Source organism: Panicum virgatum, chromosome 9K (genome assembly GCF_016808335.1).
Source record: "Panicum virgatum strain AP13 chromosome 9K, P.virgatum_v5, whole genome shotgun sequence".
Classification (NCBI taxonomy): domain Eukaryota; kingdom Viridiplantae; phylum Streptophyta; class Magnoliopsida; order Poales; family Poaceae; genus Panicum; species Panicum virgatum.
In genome coordinates, this window is record NC_053144.1 from 10102804 (window position 1) to 10117889 (window position 15086).

The 15086-nt window shown below is 49.3% G+C and overlaps 2 protein-coding genes across 4 annotated transcripts; one reads left to right on the forward strand and one right to left on the reverse strand.

Moving 5' to 3' along the window:
- Window positions 1-919: 919 nt before the first annotated feature.
- LOC120650008 (HMG-Y-related protein A-like) lies at window positions 920-3024 on the forward strand. Of its 2 annotated transcripts, none has more exons than XM_039926963.1 (3): window positions 920-1034; window positions 1676-1889; window positions 2020-3024. In XM_039926963.1, the coding sequence occupies exons 2-3, from the start codon at window positions 1818-1820 to the stop codon at window positions 2653-2655; spliced, it is 708 nt and encodes a 235-aa protein (XP_039782897.1). In that variant the 5' UTR covers window positions 920-1034; window positions 1676-1817; the 3' UTR covers window positions 2656-3024. The 2 variants fall into 2 exon arrangements, 1 of the variants encoding a protein (XP_039782897.1); XR_005665440.1 differs by lacking the exon at window positions 920-1034 and having other exon boundaries at window positions 1682-1889; window positions 2020-2708; window positions 2760-3024.
- A 1504-nt stretch (window positions 3025-4528) lies between these two features.
- Window positions 4529-10149, reverse strand: LOC120650010 (coatomer subunit alpha-3). 2 transcript variants are annotated; one of them, XR_005665441.1, is made up of 4 exons: window positions 9768-10122; window positions 8609-9103; window positions 5159-8167; window positions 4529-5053 (listed from the first exon to the last, which is right to left on the reverse strand). XR_005665441.1 is itself a non-coding variant. In XM_039926965.1 (3 exons), exons 1-3 carry the CDS (start codon window positions 9973-9975, stop codon window positions 5211-5213), a joined length of 3660 nt encoding a protein of 1219 aa, XP_039782899.1. In that variant the 5' UTR covers window positions 9976-10149; the 3' UTR covers window positions 4943-5210. The 2 variants fall into 2 exon arrangements, 1 of the variants encoding a protein (XP_039782899.1); XM_039926965.1 differs by having other exon boundaries at window positions 4943-8167; window positions 9768-10149.
- Between the last annotated feature and the right edge of the window lie 4937 nt (window positions 10150-15086).

Consider the following 15086-nt stretch of genomic DNA (forward strand, 5'->3'; position numbering starts at 1 on the left):
TTTAGTGGGCCCGAAGTTGGCCCAATGGGCCTGCCTAACTCGGAAGGGCCTCGTGGCGTGCCACGTCACTTGCTACTTTTTTTTTTTTGAAAGACACACTTGCTACTTATCAAAGCTGGAGAATAAGGCATCATGGCAGTAGCTGGTAGTGAATAGTCAAGGGCTCTAATAACAAAAGCAAGTAGTGATAGCTCCAGGGAAATTTAACAATGCTCATGGAATAATAGTACTCGTACGTGCTATTGTTTTTAGCATAATGATTTTCTATTTTTCTCCGGAAGGCTATCCTTTGTTTACCATTTTGTGAATTTCATGGCCTTGAAGCAATGGCTTATAGACAAAACCTGATGCTTCCTTTTGTTTGTTGCTGCACTTAACCTTCCGCTGTCTAGATTTCTAACCGTGCGTTCTTTTTTTCCCCCTATAAATCACAGATCGAATTTCAAGTTCCATAATCCATATGATGGCGTGAGCCGTGAGGTTGTCAAAGGCTCAAAGCAAAGCATCTGTCCATAATGCAACATGGAACGCAATGGCATCCACACAAGCGTAACAGAATACACATTGTGACAGAGAAAGGCTTAGAACGACGAACGATTCCATACGTACGACGATACTTCTTTTTAACTCGCTTCACGTGGATCCCCACCATTTTCTTTCTTTACACATCCGGCATCGATGAGGATGGTTCGGCGTAACATGCTTTGCTTCCCTCCATTTCTCCACTTGTTTTGTTTTACAATCACCTCGAAACTTCCTTTTTCTCCTTTGCACCCACCAGTTTTCCTTTCCACCGCGCTTCGGTTCCGCGGTCTTGGTCTGGTCAGCCGCCCAAAGAAAAAAACAAATTGAATGCCCTGGTCAGCCACCACGGTCGACAGCACAGCACAAGTGCCGAACGGTCGAGCTGAGCCGAAACCCGAAAGGCCCCGAGCCGGGTCGCCCCGGTACCACACGGCCACACCATACCACCCCGACAGATTCCTTGTCGAAACTGTACTTGCATTCCCTGAGCGGCCGCGCCCCCGGTCTCAGATCCGCGCAGGGTTCACCAAACCGGCCGGAACCGGTCCGGTTACCGCGGTTACCGGTCTAACCGGCCCGGACCGGTTCCGGTTCCGGCCGGTTTTAAACCAGCCCAAATTCAAATTTTAAATTTGAATTCTAAAAAATGGAAAAATCCCAAAAAAACCTTAAAAATACTTCAAGTTGCGACGAATTTAATGATGTCAAATTTTTTCAAATATTCGTTCATTTAGTATACTTTGCGAGCATTTGAAGTTAAACAAAAAAACGTGCATACAAAAATATACAAATACAATGTAAAAGTAGTACAAAAAAGGGTTGGAGGGTTCATTTAGGCTAAAACATGTTATACAAACATTCATTTAGTATACTTTGCGGATATTTGAATTTAAACAAAAAAGAAAAAAAATAAATTTAGCGTGTTACCAGTCAAACCGACCGGTAACCGGTCAAACCGACCGGTAACCGGTCAAACCGGACCGGTAAACCGGTCTAACCGGCCGGTTAGCCATTCGAAACCGGTATAACTACGGGTTTTGAATTCAAATTTGAGTTTGACCGGTTTTTACCGGTAACCGGTCAAATCAGACCGGTTAGCCGGAACCTGAAGCCGGCGGTTCGGTCCAAACGGTCGGATAAAAAAACCCTGGATCCGCGTCGTCGCGGCCCCTCTCCTTCTCCTCCCGTGCGCTGCGGCCCCCGAATTCCTCCCACTCCCCCCAGCACGCCCGCAAAGGCACGCCGAGAGGCGAGAGGGAGAGGAAGCGACAGCCAGCGGCCGAGGCAAAGGCATGGCCACTCCCACTCCTAGTGGCGGCGGCGGAGGGCGAGCCTCCGACCTCGTGCCCCCCTCCTACCCCGAGGCGAGCCGCCTCCCGTCCCGAACCCTACATCCTCCTCCCCCTCTGCTTCGATCCTTTGGCGCCAGATCTGCGCGGATCTGCGGAATTTGACTGACCCCGTTGCGCGTGCCGTGGCCTTCCCCCTCTGCAGATGATCGTCGCGGCGATCGCCGCGCTAGCGGAGGAGAACGGCTCCAGCCAGGCCGCCATCGCGCGCCGCATCGAGGCGGAGGCCCGCGGCGACCTGCCGGCCTCGCACCCGGCGCTCGTCGCCGCGCACCTCACCCGCATGTCCGCCGCCGGGGAGCTCGTCGCCGTCGCGGGGGGGAAGTACGCGCTGCCCCCGCCCCCGCCGCCGGCTCCGCCGGCGCCGGAGTCGCCAGCTGACGGCGGCGTCGTCGTTGACGACGACTGCGCCGACGAGGAGGAGGAGGAGGAGGAGGAGGAGGAGGAGGCGCCGGAGCCTCTGCCGCAGCCGCCCGCTAAGCGCGGGCGCGGAAGGCCCCCGAAGGTGCGCCCCCCGGGCTACCCCGCCACCGGGTCGGGATCTGCCGGCCCCGTCGGCGCGCCCGGAGCTGCCGCCGCACCACCCGCCGCGCCGCGCCGGCGCGGCCGCCCGCCCAAGCCGCGGGACCCGCACGCGCCGCCCAAGATCGCGCGCCCGCGCGGCCGCCCGCGCAAGAACCCGCTCCCGGAGGGGATGGCGCCGCGGCCGCGCCCGCGCCCCGGCGCGCCAACGACGGCCAAGGCGGCGCGCCCGCAGTTCGCCGAGGTCGGCTTCGTGTGATGCGCGGACCCCTCTCGCCGGCAGGGCCGGGGGCGCGGTGGGGTGCAGAGCTGGCGCTAGCTAACATTTTGCCCGGGCCGGGGGCGCGGTGGGGTGCAGAGCAGGCGCTAGCTAACATTTTGCCCTTGTTCCAGCTGTTGTCTGATGTGGGGTTTCTTCTCAGTTCGTGTTGTTGTCTAATTTCTGGAGCGTGTAGGAGCAGGAGTCTGAGTGGGCGGTAGGGCGACGATGGCGGCGGTGTGTCGTGGTGTTGCTACCTTACTATTGGCGGTCGCCGGAGGGGTTCGCCTCCGGCGGTGTATCTTGTGTCTCATCTCCTTGTCGCTCGCGCGCAATGCAATGCAGTTAGTCTGATCGTTTGATTTCCCAGTCTTTGTCTCGGTTCGTGATGATCCATCTGCAATTGCGGTCTTGCTGCATCCTCGTCCTCTTGTTGTTGGATTGTTCTATGGTCGCGTGGAATATGCGTGGAATTTGTTCATGTTGCAATTTGCAGTTTGCTGGTGCAGTCGTAGATGGATCGATGAACACGATCAGACTATCACATCGGCTGTCCCTCAGATGATACGGAGATGGTCGTGCTTGATGGAACGCGTGTGATCCGCTCATGTGGAGAAGCGCCCGTAGCAGATCGATCGGCGATCACGCACGGTCCCACCGGATGCGATGATCCGATGTCAGTTATGGGTGATGGTGACACACTAACACTGGCCAGTCCTAGGTTTCATGTGGTGGCCTCACCAACGCAGCGGCTGCAGAAGGCTGCTGCACAGAAGACTCGTTAGGTGGGTTCCTGAATTCTGATTCCTGTGAGCATGACACGCTATGATGCTTGTCAATTACGCAAGTTGCAGCTACTGGCAGTGCTGTTCCGTGAAGTTAGCTTGAGATCACGATCTGTCAGACAATCTCGCTTTGAGTAGACTGCTTCAGTCGTGGCAGCCTTGAAAATAACGGAGTTTGTTGGGAATTTTTGGCCTGGCTGCACTGACAGGCTGGGAATAACGGAGTTTTCTGCCGGTTCACTCATCATGCCCCGTTGAGTTTTCTGGGAGAATGTGTTGCTTCTTAACTTTGCTTGGACTTTAACCTTCCCCGATTTCTAATTGAGCTGCCTGAAACTCTGATGAACAAAGGCGCGGATGGAGTGGCATACGTCCTCTGAAAGTCTGCATAATCCCCGAGTCATTTTCGCCGATCGGATACGGATTCCCTTGACCCGCCCATCTCTTTTCTGTTGAGAAGCTATCTGATTCGAAAGCAACGCTCGAGATCCTTTTCAAGCAGTGTCCGATCTCTGGTACCGAAAGGAACAAGATCCGTCCTTTGAGGTTTTCGAATTTGTTCGGTTGAGCTGAACTTCATGCGAGTGAGTGCTTGAAAACCTCTGTTGAATTTCGCTCCGAGTGAGAGTGAATATTCGAAAATCTGAGTTGAAATTTGTTTGGTTGAGTTTTTTTTTATTTTCATATGGATTTGCTCCGAGTCATCGACGGTCGATGAATTCTAGAATGGTTCATGAAACGCATATCATATGCAGAGGCACAAACCACAAACTTATTAGAACTTATAATCGCATGTAACTGTTCATCCGCGGAAACAAGATTCAGAAAATTCAGAGAAGCGGAGGGGGGTTTACAATAATACATTCAGCATCTCTGCGAAAGGTGATGTTGCAACAAAACTACACAAAACCCAGAAGTAACCATGCATCATCCGTGGCGACAGCGGATGAACTAGGGAAGACAGATAATGAGATTCTAACAAAAACTCATATCACGAAGAGAAAAGCAGGTGCAGAATGTGCTAGACAAGTACGGACGGCCTCTTTGTTAGTGGACGCCCAAAGTTTATCAAATCACGGAAACGAACACAAACGAACAGCACTTGTTTATTAACGTGGTGTAAGAACGGAAGTGTAAGAACAGGGCAGACCCTTCGAATCTGTTGGGACAAAACCGTACCATGGCAAGGGAATATCTGCCAGCCTTGAACCGTACCATTCATATATGTGAATATGTGATAAGTAAGCAACAAGGAAATTAGAAGTCCCATCACCGAAAGGGAAATATTCACCCATTTATGCGGCCACCACATCAAAGGCAAGGCAGCTGCGCGCATGACATTCGATCCATTCAGCGCTGACACGGTGCTCTCGCTTCTCGCCTCCACTTCTCGCAGATGAGCCATCAAACAGGGTGGCCCGATAAATCCATCCGATGAAGAGTAACCAACATATATCACATAAAACCAACGTAAGGATACAGATTCAATGCAACCCGAGACATCGAAAAAGAATTGTAAAGAGCGAGATAAACTTTGCATACATCATTGTATAGCATAGCTTACATAGGTTGATCATAAGTCTAAACCATATGGCAAGTGATCACAGCAGTCTCTAGGCAAACAAAAAAAAATGGTAAGAAACTGGATAAAACCATGTATAATACTTATTCCTTACAATCAGTAAAGTTCCTGATAAAATATATGATGAAAGTCTTACATTTAGAACTTTTGACACTAGAAAGAATATAGGGGCCTGTAGCTTCCATTGCTTATCTCAATTGTGTAGGGGAGCAGAGGAGGCCTGAAGCATCTGCTCCAACTGTGGCAAGCTCACATATGGTACAAAGCTGCCCCTCGATGGAAGGTACAAACCGGGATCCGCAATATGGGCAGGAAACATCCTTTTGGCCACGGTAGATAGGAACATATGTAGCACCGCAGACAACGAATGGATTTCTAAAGTCGTAGTTCAGTTCGTGAGAATCATTCTTGTCCTGGCAAGCTTGCAGCACCTGCCGAGCCTTCTTTGCTTGAGCCTCTTGGGGGCTGTTCTCAAGAAGCATCCTTGCAAAGTGTGCTGCAGTAGCATAGTTTCTCTGCTTGAAACAAAGAGCCATAGCGCTTGCAAGCACAAGCCTCATATGAACTCTTTGAAGCTTGCAATTAGTGAAGTAAGCAGCCAACTCCTGTTGACGGGTAACATCATCCCTCAATTCCTTTCTCTTGAGCTCCATTTTCAGACCAAGAACGTACTCTCTCACTATCTCAATTAATTCCTTCACTTCATCAACTTCTCTCCGTGAGTCCACCACAATAACAGGAATGGTATGTAAGATGCTTAGGAACTGCCTCAGTGCTTCCGGGAACCTGCCCTCTGTTGTGGCTTTGTAGGCAGCCTTGAGTCTGTCTTCCAATTGTGAGAAGCTGAAAACAAGTGCAGGAGGGCCCCTCACATTAGGGCTAGCAGACTCATTCCATCCTTTCTCAACAGCAACTGATATTACCGGAGCAGCAGCAAGTGCACGCAGATATGTGTGACTGCCCATGTGCAGATCAAGAAACAAGGGCTTCAGGGGAGCGAAATTCTTGATACCCAACTGGCGGTTAAGTAAACGCATTGCTGTGTCAAAGTTCCCTGAAGCTGCATGCTCCCCAGCCAGAGAAGATCTCTGAGTCCAAATCTGGCTGACAGGGATGCCTGGTGTAGGAGCAACAAATACAGCAGAGCGAGCATTGCCAGCAGCTTTTGGAGTCTCTGTTTCAGGTGGAAGTTCCAGATCTTCCAGGTCCCAGCCGCCTTCCTCACCATCCTCCTCATTTGGTTCATTCTCCTCCGCATCAACAAAACCATCAGCACCATTTGCCACCACCTCACTTGCATCAATAATATCCAAATCTTCATCACCCCAGTCAGCACCAGCAGCTTCATCATCTTCCTCAAGCTCTGCCCTTCCAGTTGCATCCAGTCCACCTTCAAAAATTCCACGCATCACACGCAGCAATGGCCAATCACCACAGGCTGTAAGCGGTGCAGGGGGAATCAGCAGTGAGTGAGATTTTCCTTCAGGCAGTGAAGGAACATTTTCCCCCAATTCAGCAGAGATCCTCTCAGCAATTTCAGTGAGCCCGTGAGTGACTGCAGTAACATAAGCAAGCGGTAGCTGCCCAGCATTCTCCAAGATCTCAACTCTCTTCTTAGCATCCCCAAGATATAGTGCATTGTGGAACTGTCCCATCAAATTATTATTCTGTCCAGCAATTTTGCACATGAAGCCCACCTTGTCCAAATAACCAGTAATAAGATACAGAAAAGCAAGCCTCTCAAAATTCTTTGTTCGTTGGTATGCATATTCCACAATGCCAACATTTCCTTGCCTCAGGGCCTCAATCCCCAACCTGTACCAGTGATCCTTGTCATCAATCTCCTTTGCAGAAGCGACTGCAATTTGAATGTTACCACTCTCAAGAGCTAGGTTAAATCTGGTCTTCTCATCCTTCACAAAGTGCAGAGCAACTTCTGGAAAACCTTTCTGCTGTAAATAAGAAATAACAGCCTGTCCACACAACTGGGAGTTCTTAATCATACTCATAACATGATCATAGCGTTTTCGGAGAAGTGCGAGCTTGAAAATGTATTCAGATGCATCAACTGCAATCAACTTGTTCTTTCCATCACGATCTAGGCAGAAAATATTGTTCCCAACAACCCTTGTTATGTAAATAGGAACATCAAGGGTTTTTATGATCCCACTATCTCCATTGGGAAGACAGTACTTCATATGGTTCAATGTAGTGTAAATGAACACGCCATTCTCATCCCAGGCACCACTTTTCACACGGATAGTTTCATGCAATGTGCAACGATGGACAAGCTTCTTGCTAGCTATAACCACTGCATGCTTGCTCAACAGTGCTACAGATTCCATATCGGTGGACCAAGCAACATATTTAACAGCAGGGGTCTGGAGCTCACCAAGAACCAGTCTTTGCTGAAGATCAAAGATGGCCACCCGATCTTCTGCTTTGCACAGCAAGTTGCCAGTCCCAGCATAGTATATTGCATCAGTCGCAATTGGAAGGGGACTTTTCTTCACAATTTCATTCTTAAGATTCTTGACCAAAACTTGATTGCTACTCTTCTCAAGGACTGCGAACCTGTTGCGCGCCACAAAAACTGCAGAACCACCAGCTCCCTTCTTTGCCTCTTGCAAATAATCAGACCTGCCAGCTGAATCCTTAGGAACAATGTAGAGTTCATATGAGCCTCCATCAGCATCAGAACAGATCAAGACAGCATTTTCAGTTGGGCTGTATGATAAAGACCTTGGTGACTGGTTCAAGCTAACTGATCCAGGCCTTCTTATGGGAGCCACTTGAACTTCTTTCTGGGTAGAGTATTCAAAGAACCGGAGAAATCGGTCCTTCACGTAGAAAACAGTATCACCACTTACACAGAAGGCTGGGCGTTCCCTCTCTAGTTTGAACACAATCATGCCACTGTCATGACCAGCAGCAAGAAGATTCATTTCAGGGTGAGCAGCAAGAATCCAGAAACGGTCATGTTCCCGCCTAAATGTTTGAATACCAGTTCTCTTTGTGGCATCCCAAATGCGAATGCTTTTATCTTCTGAGTTAGACACAATGATGTCTTGCTTTGCATGGAACATCACGCAAGACACATTATTCATGTGGCCCCTCAAAGTATCAACTTCCCAAGCCTTGGTGTCTGTAATAAAGGGCAAATGCAGATTATTATATTTCAAATATTTCCATTGAAATAATGTACATAGATTTTTCCCCACACATGCAAGTATCTAATCAGTAAAAGAATTATGTGTGCTAACTTCACCATCTGGAACCATTTTGCATGCAATATTAAATAAAAAATCTGAATCAAGAAATTACTATTGTGAGGCATGCCTGTTGCATTCAGCAACAAGTTACATCATATTGTAATATCCATACTAAGGATTAAGTGGTATAAATTTCCGTGAAGGCAAGATATGTTGAACACAAAGGAAAAAGGAACCATGCTTAAAAAAATATACAATTAGGTAATTCTTTCATGTGGAAACATCAAATTATGCATACTTGAATTGTTATTATTCGGCTACACAAAATAGAAACAGCTCGTGCAAAGTAAAGATCAGGAAGTAACAAGACTTACCATTCATTCTCCATAGCTTCACCTGCCGGTCATCTGCCCCAGAAACAATGAGTGGCAAAGTGGGATGAAACGAGGCCCAATTGACTCCACGGTCATGGCCTTCCAAGACATATTTCACAACAGCATCAACACCGCCAAATAGGTCTGTGTTCATCTGGGTGAGACGGAGGATGTCATCTGCAGGTGATACTGTCTTCTTCCTCAGAGCTCCAATATCCCAGACGCGAACAGTCTGATCAAGTGATGCTGATACAACCAGGTCCTCTTTGGGATGGAAAGATGCACACATTACATAGTGGTTATGCCCAGTCAGCACAGCCACACAGGTGCGTGACTGCCAGTTCCAGATCCGTATTGTCTGATCATCACTAGCACTTACGATCCATGGGTACTCATGATGGAATTGCACGGTGCGAATATAGTCAAGGTGCCCATGAAGTGTGAAGAGACAGCGGTGTGTCTTGTAATTCCAGACTTTAATCTTATAATCATCACCTGCATCCCATCATAGTGACCAGAATATTAGAAGATTCATATTTTTCAAACATGGCATGTCAAAGTCTAGCTGTTTCACAAGTAACAATGGTAAATGCACTAAAGGATGCCTTAGTTTCATCAGTCTGAATTCGACGATTAACAGCATTAACACTGCAGTGGTTTTGGTTTTGCTGCGTGCTAATGTGAATGCATTCGTTTCATAAGTCTGAATTCGACGATTAACAGCATTAACACTGCAGTGGTTTTGGTTTCGCTGCATGCTGATGTGAATGCATTCGTGGTTAGTGAAATCAGGTATTCCACCTCGTGCTTCGAAGGATCATGGCCACAGGAAAATATAAGTACAAAGGAATTAATTATCATGCAGATCACGGTAAGCCAAGATGATAAAACAAGCACCAGATCCGACCAACCCATCGTATACCAACCATTATTTTCTTAATCACCACACCTCCCCCCACCGAAAACGATCTAATCGAAGAACTTATAAACAAGTATAGTCCAAGCGCCAAGGATTACACAATCGACGGATCGCACAAACATCAGACGGCCACGAAACCCGCGCGCGCGCCTCCAATCAGGCTAAGCATGCCAAACGCCGCAACGGCCACGGCGAATCACGCACCAGACGGGCGAGACGAGGAGAGATCTAGCTGATTACCTCCGGAGACGAAGAGCGGCTGGGTGGCGTGGAAGTGGACGCCGCGGACAGGCCCGTCGTGCTCGTCGAAGCGGTCAAGGAGGGTGCCCATGCGGTAGTCCCACATCTGGATCACCCCACTGTGGAGGCTCGCCAGGATCCATGGCCGCCGCGGGTGGAAGCTCAGGCCCTTCACCCGGTTGCTCTTCGTCTCGAACTTGGTCAGCATCCTCGCGGCCTGGCGTCCCCGTCCACCGCGGCGGCGAAGCCCGTGGCCCTCTAGTCCTGGCCGCGGCGGAGAGGAGCGGCGAGGAGGCGGTGGATCTGGAGATAGGGGAAGGGGTAGAGGGGGGAGGGAGGGGGGTATGCACTGGACGAGGGAAGAAGGGAGGGGAGATCTGATGAGTGATGAGCCTCGGCGCGGGGTGAGGTAGTGGGAGGGGTCGTGGCCGTTCGATGCTGGGGCAGGACGATCTGAGACGTTGGAGAGGGTGCGCCCGGGTTGTCAGCGAGACATTTGCGTTGCCGTAATGCGGATTGGTCTGTTTGGATCGGAGGAAAACCGGAAGAGAAGCCCAGGGTCAACACGGATCAGGGTTGCATTGCCTGAAGTTCATGCTGTTTGGAACGAGTTTCCATTTTTCATTCCGCTGTAAAGTTTCCATGGTATTTTTGTAACACCCCTGTGTTAATCGTCTCGCTAAGCATGAGTTAACTCGCTAATCGTGGACTCAAATTCGTCGTTAACGCTAATCGCGTTCGCGTAGTAAACAGCTACTTAGCTGTGTTCGATCTCGTTTTTGTCCTTGTTCCGAGCTCCAAATCAACTTTTGCCCAAAACGAAAGTTGTAGATCTTCTTTTCCTCTACAACTTTTGTTTTGGCCAAATTTCATGTTCCCATATGAAATTTGGAGTTTCAACTGTTCAAATTCGAGCCAAAATCATTAAACGAAGAAACAGTGCATCTCCAGTGCTCAGCACTGTGCACGCCCGCGCCCATACCGGCGACTGAACGCCGGCGAGCGCGTCCACGCGTCGGCAATCGCGCCCGGCGCCGCTCTTCTCCTCTCACGGACGCCTCGAAGCTTCCCGGGCCGTCCTAATCCTCCTTCCTCCTTCCTCTGAGCTAGGTCGAGCTCGAGCAAGCAGAACCGAGCGAAATCGTCGTCGTTCGTCGCTCCGGCCAACCCTCGCTGCCCCACCTCAATCCGTCGCACTCCGAGCTGCGCGACCTCGCCCCGAAGCTCCTCCATCCCTCCACGAGCGCGGCCGTGCCCTACTCCGACTGAAATCGAGCACAGACCGCCGCCCGCCATTGTCGACCTCCGTCAAGCTCCGCTCCGAGCTCCGCCCCTCCCGTCGACGACCCCCCTTCCGGCCTTCCTTCGCGCAAAACGAATCCCCGGTGAGCTTCCCCGCAACCTGCTCTCGCTCCCCGACCCTCTCCTCACCCAAGTCCGCGGCCGCCGCCATCGGAGCGCCGCCGCGCCGCCGCGAACACGCCGGCCGCCGCCCGCACACGCCGCCAGCCCCCTCTGCTCCTCCCTGGGCGCCACCTCCGCGCGCCCTAGGGCCACCCGGGCTCCCTGGAGCTCGCGCCGCCCGCCCTCGCCGCCGGCCGGCCCGGGCCAGGCCGAAACACCGGCCGCCGCCGCGCGCCCCTCCCTGCGCCGCCGCGGGCCGCCGCGCCCCGCCCTGCGCCGCGCCCCGCCCTGCGCCTGCCTCGCCGCCCTGCCCCCCCCCCCCCGGCCGCCTGGCGCCTCGGCCCGGCCGCCGCAGCGCCGCCGGTCAGCCTCGCCGGCGAGGAGCGCCGCCGCGGGCTGCCCAGCCAGCGCGCGCCGCCCGTGCGGCAAAACAGAGGAGGAGGGGGCGGGCTGGGCCACTGTCTAGTGGGGCCCGGCTGTTAGCCCCCCCCCCCCCTTTATTGTTTTTCTTTTATTTTAAATGGCTGAAACCTTCCAAAAGTTGTAGAAATTTGTAGAAAAATCCAAAAATTGCAAACCCAATTTTGTTAGGTTTCTAAAATCACAAATTTCTGAGTAAAAATACTTGTGCCTGTATTTTGTCACTTTTGCTGTGGTGAAAATTCAGTTTGCGTTAAACCTAGCTTAATTATTGTAGGTAGTTCCATGGCTCTAAAAATTATGAAAAATTGGTAGTGGCTTAGTTCTTGCATGTGTAGTTCACTGAAAAAGTTTCAGGTGCTTGTTCTATGTGCAAGTGTGTGGATCTATTTGTTGTTTAATTGCTTTTCTAGGGTAAGATAAATGCTTTCGATCGTCTTTAATTGCTGGAAAAATTTGTGAGGCATGCTTTACTACTTTCGCGGTGCGCTGATTAATTGGGTTGCTAGTTCATGTCTGCAAGTTAGGGTTTTGCTTGTAGTTTGCCCTAGCCATGCTCTTTTCTTTATTTAAAAGTTAGTAGTTGTTTTTGGAAGGAAACACTTCAGGCTAATTCGAGTTAATCGTTTCATCGCATTATGTGCTTATGCTTTGCGCTGTGTTCTAATTGTTGCATGACATATTTTATTCGTGTAGACGCCACGAACGAAGCTGTCCACGAGCTGATCGTTGAGCCGGTCCAGGAGCCACGAGCAGAGGCGCAGCAGGAGGACGCCGTTGAGCACGCCCCCGGAGACCTAGTTAACCCCGCTGACCTGCAAGGCAAGCCCCGGAGCATAACCATAATTTAAATTATTCAATGTTTATTTAAGTATTGTGCATTTATGTTCTAGGAGTTGAATGGAACCATAGTATGTATGTTTTCCCTAGGTACCGTGGGCCTATACTAGTATGCAGGTGTCGATAGAAATGCTTTGCTAAATAGGATTTCGGTAGAAGTCGAGTGATTGCTGTCACTCGCGAGTTTAGGATCTTGATCCCTTAGCTTTGGCTTGAAATGAATTGTTGAGTAAAGAGAAATGGAGACCGGGCGGAAATGAGTTGGTTTGGTATGGAATGGATGGAAAGTTAGCTCCGCCTGTGTCGATTGAGGACCGTTCCGTTGTTGGCAGTGCTGATCGAGGATTGAACAGTACTAACCACATACCGGAAGTAGGAGGTAGTCGAAACCGGTAAGCTGTGTACCACCTTACAGCGGTGATTTGAATTCCGCCATGCTACGCTGGCGTGGGAGTTGGCGGGTGTTGGATAGGATGCCGCCTCCGGGTTCTCCGGGAGTTCACTGCGAGGGGCCCATCACCTGGGTTTTAGCAGGCGTAGTTCAGATGCCGTGGTAATGTGGAAACAGTTGACGCGAGTGGCCCGACGGGGCTTGCATGTGTCGTGTGAGTTAGGTCCACCTTGCAAGGTTAAATCGGATCGATTCGCTGTGACTCGCGGTTATGAGAGCCTTGATCTCTTTGTCACATCGTAGTAAGAAAGTGGAATGAAAACGGAATGGAAAAGACTGGTTTGGAAGTTACTAAAAGATAATCTGTTCCACCATGTGTGTTTTAGATGAATAGGCGAACTTAGTAATACTTGGTATACTAAATGGAGCTAAAATATTGAAAGTAAGGATTCACTTATAGCAGCTTTTCAGCAAAAGAACTCCAGAGCCAAAAAGCTTTGCATGTCTAGGTAATGGGCTAAGTATACCCAAGGTCGGGTAAGCCTTGCTGAGTATTAGTATACTCAGGGTTGTTGTTGTACCCTTTTAAGCAGGTTGTGTCCCGGTGGACTTCGAGGAGATCTGTGCGTCCTGGATTGGACAGCCGCTTCCTCCAGGTTGGACCGTCGAGTGGGCCCCGTCTTCCCCGTGAAGATTGGGCAGGTTGGCGTCACATCGGTGGGCAGGATGTGGAGCTCACCTTTTATCGTCGTCGTAGCTATCGTATTGTATTTCGAACTCAGTTTTAAACTTCCGCTGTGTGTTTGAACTCTGTTGTTTGTATTTAAGACTTTTATGTAAAACTGGTGTTGTAAATTAATTTGAAGATTTTTGTATGCGGGTAACACCTGTGCTCGTCTTCGTACGGGTCTAAGTGCAATTGTGATCCTGGAGTACAGTAGTTTAATCGGGATTTTACCCGACAGCCTGTCAGGTTACACCGTTTTAAGTGCACAGTAACTGGATTAAGTATTAAGATGATGGTTAGTGCATTTAAGCCGGTCTAATTTGGACGGTGCTGCTACAAATTTACTCCTTTATCTAGAAACAATACCGGGGTAGAATAGTGCAGTCACATTCTGTGCAATGATGTCATTCCGTAATTCATCACTAGAACGTGTCTCCGTGGTTTATACCGTAGATACTGTGTTATTCACTAAATAAGTGGTTCATATGTGTGCACTAGTGCAATGATGTGAGTTTCCTGTACAGGGGTACCATGTGTTTGGTTTGTGGCTATTAATAATCTAATTATTACCATCTAAAGGCACTAAGATTCAAATGTTGATCACCCAAAAACAATTCGCGACAAACGAAACAAATACAAAATTGAAACTAGGCACTCACTACGAACTTGCTGCTTAATCAAACAAAAGATAGATTAGTTTAGGAGAACACTGAACAAGAAAATTCAAAGTCCGAATTAGATCCACCAAATCAAGAAATGTCGTAGGGGCATATTACCAAGCGATGATGGCAAGGTGGAAGAGCTTGCCGGTAGGGAAGATAACAAGTCTGAAAACACCTTGCGAAGAAAATTCTTGGCCGAGCCACCGACAAGTAGATGAGGTGGTGGCACCGTTATAGAATATGTCTTTGCAAATGAGGCTTCATCAATGGTTCAACTTAATCCAGCAATAATAAGTTTTCACCGCGGGTTCACTAATAAGTGGATATAGTGGTCGTTGGAATATGGTAAAGACAACTATCAATCTATCACCACATATCTATACTGTAGACTGACGGTAGAAATGGAATACGAACTGATGGAATCTATTCATGATCTAGTGGTGAAAATAAAATCACCATTCATCTGAAAAAATAACTTTCATATAAAGTTAATAAAGGTAAATTTTAATTGAAAGGGATGAGCTTGTGAAGCCATATGGATATCGCGGCCGTTCTGTGACGGTGTAGTGGGTGGAGACAACTCACACAAGGAGTCGAGCATTTAAAAGTTTTCAACCCTTCAATGACTCTATTCAGGCCTATCCAAACTAGTTCAAAATGTTCATGTGTATAGACACCAAATGATCAAACTGAACTAAACCATATTTGGGTGCCAGCCCATTAGCAGCAAAACAAAATCCAACCATTCCAAAATGGACCCGAATCATTACCAGATCACGGCCCACCTCTATTTCTTTTTATTGTTCCTCTCTCTCGTCGTCTCTTTCCTAGCAGCGACGATTGGGTGAGCAGCAGCGTGATTCACCAAGGCGTCC

Excerpts from the sequence above, each read along its gene's own strand:
- LOC120650008 (XM_039926963.1), top strand. The coding sequence starts at position 1,818 with ATGGCCACTCCCACTCCTAGTGGCGGCGGCGGAGGGCGAGCCTCCGAC. Across the intron at positions 1,890-2,019 it reads TGCCCCCCTCCTACCCCGAG|ATGATCGTCGCGGCGATCGC; the intron begins GCGAGCCGCCTC and ends CCCCCTCTGCAG.
- LOC120650010 (XM_039926965.1), bottom strand. The coding sequence starts at position 9,975 with ATGCTGACCAAGTTCGAGACGAAGAGCAACCGGGTGAAGGGCCTGAGC. Across the intron at positions 9,104-9,767 it reads GCCGCTCTTCGTCTCCGGAG|GTGATGATTATAAGATTAAA; the intron begins GTAATCAGCTAG and ends GATGGGATGCAG. Across the intron at positions 8,168-8,608 it reads GAAGCTATGGAGAATGAATG|ACACCAAGGCTTGGGAAGTT; the intron begins GTAAGTCTTGTT and ends CCTTTATTACAG.